The following is a 5,238-nucleotide window of genomic DNA, read 5'->3' as shown; positions in this document are numbered from 1 at the left end:
TTGGTCACCCATCATCACCATTCCTCTTCCTTGGTAATAGTAAACATTACTTCTTTTCATGTTAAGCCAACTAACAATAAAAGATCAATCTTTCAAAATCATAAATCACAGTCAAGATCAAGTAATGAAACATCTTCCGTTGAATACAGGCTCACATTAAATATTCAATCACCCTCAACATTGATATACGAAAAAAAAAAAAAAATACTGACCCCGCTATTTCAATCTATAATGTACTTTGATTTACGAAAGAGAACCCGCTAACACTTTGTTGATGAGATTTAAACTGTGAATTCAACTCAGGATATGGTAACCTGAGTTAAGTCGGGCAATAGGATTTTGTTTTGCTAAACTACTACCATGAATCAATGTCCATAACCAAGAACTGAGTGTATACCATTTGTTAATGAAGTAAGGGTTTGAGAGATTTGATAACCATACCTTGGAAACACACTTGAATTTGAAGACGAAGACAGACTTCAAACCAAACATCATCTGCTATATTCATCTTCTGCATAGTTGGCTGAATTTCTTCCAAAATCATCTACTTGATTCAATCATCTGCTATAATTAAAGACCCATATCAGCTACTCAATATCAATAGGATTGGCCTGATAAAATTTATGCCCACATTCACAGACCATGACACTAAAATTATTTTCATCAGAGGTGAGAACCACATACCAAAATTATCAATAACAGCATTTTTTTTCTGTTCTTTCTCATTTTGCATTCATCAAAGTAAAGAAGACTGAACCTACACAAATGAATATAAGTAAGCAGAGGTTATTAGATGTTTTTACATCTCTTTCATCATCCTCTGCCTCGCAATTTCATTAAATTAGATGATATTTTTGTACACCAAGAAGGAAAAATTTGTTTGCTAAATTAATTAAAGTTGACAACATTAATCAGATCAAGATTAAGAGGTTTCAAAATAAAAGAATCCTCATATCATATCAGATTTTGACTTCAACAAATTGCAAAGAGATCAGAATTTCTAATATCCATGAAAATAGTTGAAGATTCATCATAATCAACCCATCCACATAAGGATGAAGAAGAAGATCAACTTATATTTATCATCATCATCATGAACACTAATTTATCGTTAACCCACATATAATCTAACAAATACAACAACAACAACGCAAAAAAAAAAGAAAAGAAAGAGATAATTTTTCTTTTTTTTTTTCCTTCCCTCATCAATTTATGGAGACAATCAAATCAAAGGCATAAGGCTGTCGCATGAAAATCATCATCACCGTTATTTAAATAGTCAACCACAGGAGGAAAGTTAAGATCAAATGGTAATGGCTGTTTGTTCCTGATGTTAAAAGCAGAAGATGAACTAGATGCTGCAGCAATATCATGATGATTATCACCATCAATCACAGATGAAGAAGAATCACAATCACTGTGACAATCTTGATCAGGATCAACTGGTTGTCGATGAGGTCGTCGTCCTCTATGCTGCTGCTGAGATGGTGTATGATGAATCAAAGCTGGAGAAGAAAATCTTGGACCACTAAACGATTCAACAGTACTACTTAAACTACTACTAGTTGGTCTCTGAATATTATTAACTGGAGTTTGATTTTGATTTTGCTGATGGTATTGCTGATTATTGTAAAAATTGTTGCTTTGTTGTTGTTGATGATAAATTGTTTCATGTGGATTAATTGGTGAAGATGGAAAATTGGTTTTGGCTTTAGGACCCCTTAGATTACGAGCAGCGGTATCATAAGCTTTAGCAGCATCCTCAGCTGAATCAAAAGTACCTAACCAGACTCTAGTTTTCTTCCATGGATCTCTAATTTCTGCTGCAAATCTTCCCCATGGTCTTTTCCTTACACCTCTGTATCTCATCTCTTTCACTTCTTCTTCTTGATGATTTAATCTTTCATTAGTTCTTCCCCCTGCCATCATCATCACTTCAGCTGCAGCAGTAGATCCTCTTCCTCTCCTCATAACTTACAAGAAACCAACGCAACACAAACCTTCTTTCTTTAGAGAGAGATAACAGAGGAGGGGAACCAGAGCCTCGAAATATGCCCTTAATCCACAACCCCTTCTCCTTACAAAATTAAATCTTCCCTACAATCAAGAATATTTTCTATTTTTTTTCTTCTGGTGTTTCTTTCTTTCTCTCTTGCCGGATGGGATTTGCCCCCCACATTGCTTTCTTTCTTCTTCTAATTTCTGGACTTCTTATTTCCCTGTAATGACTAAAATACCCTCCACTCTTGAAAATGACGAGAAAAGCAACAAAGAGCAATTCTGAATTTTCTACTTTTCTAAAACACAGACAGTCATCTAATTTTACTTCTGCTTTTTAGATTGAGTAATGGCGGAAGGATTTATGTTTGTGTCCTTTTCTTGTGACTCTCTCTCTCTTGTATCACTACTTTTTTGATTTGGTTCCCAGATTTATGCCCAGAATTATAAGCAAGTTCTTTTTGGAAAAAAAAAATTAGTAACCAAGAAGCTCTCTTTCGAAATCAAAACATCCGAAAATAGAAATGCCAAATTAAGTGTACTTCAAATTTTAAAATGATTTTTAAAAACAAAATAATCTAGTTTCTGAAAGATTTTTTTTGTAATTTTAGGGATTAACTAGTAAAAGTGCATTTGGTATCCAAACACTGTAGAAACTGACTATTTTTGTTAAAAATATTGTTACATCTCTTTCCAGTGTCGAATAGAATTCATATAATCACTTTTTGTTTGATCACATATTTATATAGATATCCATCGATCTACATGAGTTACTTATAAGATATTCCATGTGTTTTTTCTCAACACGTGGGAGTATCTTATAAGACTTTGCTTATTTTTATTGGTATGTTAAGTCTTAGGTTTTTTCTAAACGTGGTCGATTATTATGATCAACTAATCATAAGACTTTGCCAATCGTTATGTCAATTAATTGGTGAATCCACGTGTTTATATAGTTTCTCATTAATCTTTATAGTATTATAGTCTTCGATGCGGTCGGCTATTCAGAACAACTAATCATAATATTCAAGGCTTATTAATGCTGGTGATATTTAGGACATAAAAGTCTCGAGAAATGCTCCTCATGTGACACACTTGTTATTCAGATGATTGCCTGCTATTCGTCAAGTGCAGTTTTCTTCTCAAAGTATTTTCCTTCGAGACATTGCAGAATCCTGTTAAGAAGATCATGAATGAAAAATATGTGTTTGGAAGAAAAATATATAGGTTTACCGCTGTTTCTAAAGAGAAAAAAATACGTTTTTTTATTTTCTCTAGTGAATAATATGAAACAAAAGCTTACAAAATGGAAGGGAAAATTCATTACTCAGTTAAGTCGATAAGTCATGATAAAGAGTGTGCTTAATGTTGTGCCCTCTCACCACATAGGTGCAGCGAGATTATTGGTGACATAAATATGAAGGAGGAGACTTTTATTTAGCATCGTGGACAAAAGTATATATAGATAAGCCTACAGGTGGAAAGGGGTTCAGAGATCTAGCTTGTTTTAATCAAGCACTCTTAGCAAAAGCTGCTTGGAGACTTTTTCATCAATCCAAACAACGAATGGAAACTTCTCTAACTCGACAACTTATGTTCTTCATGCAAAAAAGAAGAAGAAATCTACATGGGCTTGGAAAAGTATTCAGGGGAGCATGAAATTCGTTGGAAAATTCAACTTTTGGATAGTAGGGGATGGATGCAAAATTCTTACTTGTACGACAATTGGATGCATGGCAGACAAACTCCATCAACTACATACGTGTCTAATGAGGAAGCCAAGAGAGTTTAGTCTCTGACCTGATTGATCCACAAATTAAAGCTTGGAAAGTTGAGATGGTAAGAATAATTTTTAAACAAAATGATGCAGAGAAAGTTCTCCAAATACAGATACCTCAAACAAGTGACAACATACTCATCCAGGCATTATCCCGTAATAGACAGTTCACAATAAAGTATGTTAGAGCATTGCTCGGTCAAACTCGCATGCGTTGCTATCTCAAGCATGTTTGTCAATGTTAGTGATCAAAACTATAAGTCTTGATTTCTAGCCTACTATAGCTAAGGTCTCGGATTAGGATAGAAAGTGTAGTTGAGCTCAAGAACTCCATGGCAATCATCATACAAGATGAAGGACTACTCAAGGAACTGGTGGATCTCCATTGACTAAAATGTGGAGACTTGAACTTATCTATCACTCAAAAGTCTATCTACTTTACCTCCTATTCTTGAGACAAAAGTCATTTTGCTATATAGACCTTGATTATACACATTTGGTATTTCGAGCCGAGTTTATCTCGCCTATCTATTTCTCGAAATATGTGTTGGTAAGCTTTCGCTTTATCCAAATTCATCTTTACCTAGTGACGAAAGTCATGTTATGTTTCAATCACTTTCAAAATTGCTCTGACGAAAAATGGTTTGTGAATAACAACTATATAACGTCCTCTGAGAATGTTTCAATGATTGAAATGAGAGTTTAGATTATATAACCATTGGTAGATATAAGCATTGTTGTAGAAACACATATATGTATAAGTCTTTATTCCTTGAACGAAGTTTGCGAACTTTGTTGATCAAGAGAACTGGAATAGTGGTGTGAGCTAAGTCCACGAACTCATTCCGCGAACTTGCGGAAGTTCTCGGCCCGATAAAATCTGCTGAAGTTTGTGAACTCCTTCCGGGAACTTAAGTCCGTGAACCCAGTCCGCGAACTTGAGTTGGTTATATCTAAAGACGGTTGTTCTTGAACTCATGTTTATATAAACTAAGGAATGCTTTTGCAAACCGTGGCTATAAAGTTCATCAACTGATTCGAGTGAATCAAATCGTTTTTGCTTCGACTGTGTCTTGTGTAGTTACATAAGATCTAATCAATTGAACAACTTTCTAACTAGTTCATTTGAGTCATTTGAACTAGTTATGGTGAAGAAGAATATGGTTGATATGAAATTGCTCATATGGCTAACCATTTGGTTAACTATTGTTGAACCAACAAATGTACATATTTGGGTACAGTTACACAAGCCTAGAAACGTGCATGTTATTTGTGTGTAACAAGCTAAGTTTTCGATCTAACGGTTGAGAAATATTAGCTTGAATCTAATCAGGTTTTCATCTAACGATGAATATTGAATGCTTTGTTACCAAGCTAACATTGATTGCAAACCCTGATTTGAAAGACTATATAAGGGAGAACTCTAACAACTGGGAAACCTAATCCCCACACCTTACGTGTGA

At 34.5% G+C, this 5,238-nt stretch overlaps 1 protein-coding gene across 1 annotated transcript; it reads right to left on the bottom strand.

Moving 5' to 3' along the window:
* Positions 1-922: 922 nt before the first annotated feature.
* Positions 923-2,355, bottom strand: LOC113303051 (ethylene-responsive transcription factor 3-like). The gene has a single exon (XM_026552041.1). The coding sequence runs from the start codon at positions 1,969-1,971 to the stop codon at positions 1,228-1,230; it is 744 nt and encodes a 247-aa protein (XP_026407826.1). The 5' UTR covers positions 1,972-2,355; the 3' UTR covers positions 923-1,227.
* Between the last annotated feature and the right edge of the window lie 2,883 nt (positions 2,356-5,238).

The sequence above is a fragment of the Papaver somniferum genome, chromosome 1, assembly GCF_003573695.1.
Source record: "Papaver somniferum cultivar HN1 chromosome 1, ASM357369v1, whole genome shotgun sequence".
In the NCBI taxonomy this organism is placed as follows: domain Eukaryota; kingdom Viridiplantae; phylum Streptophyta; class Magnoliopsida; order Ranunculales; family Papaveraceae; genus Papaver; species Papaver somniferum.
This window is presented reverse-complemented; position numbering and strand designations above follow the sequence as displayed.

What these genes read in the sequence shown, in the direction of transcription:
- LOC113303051 (XM_026552041.1), bottom strand. Translation starts at nt 1,971, where the DNA reads ATGAGGAGAGGAAGAGGATCTACTGCTGCAGCTGAAGTGATGATGATG.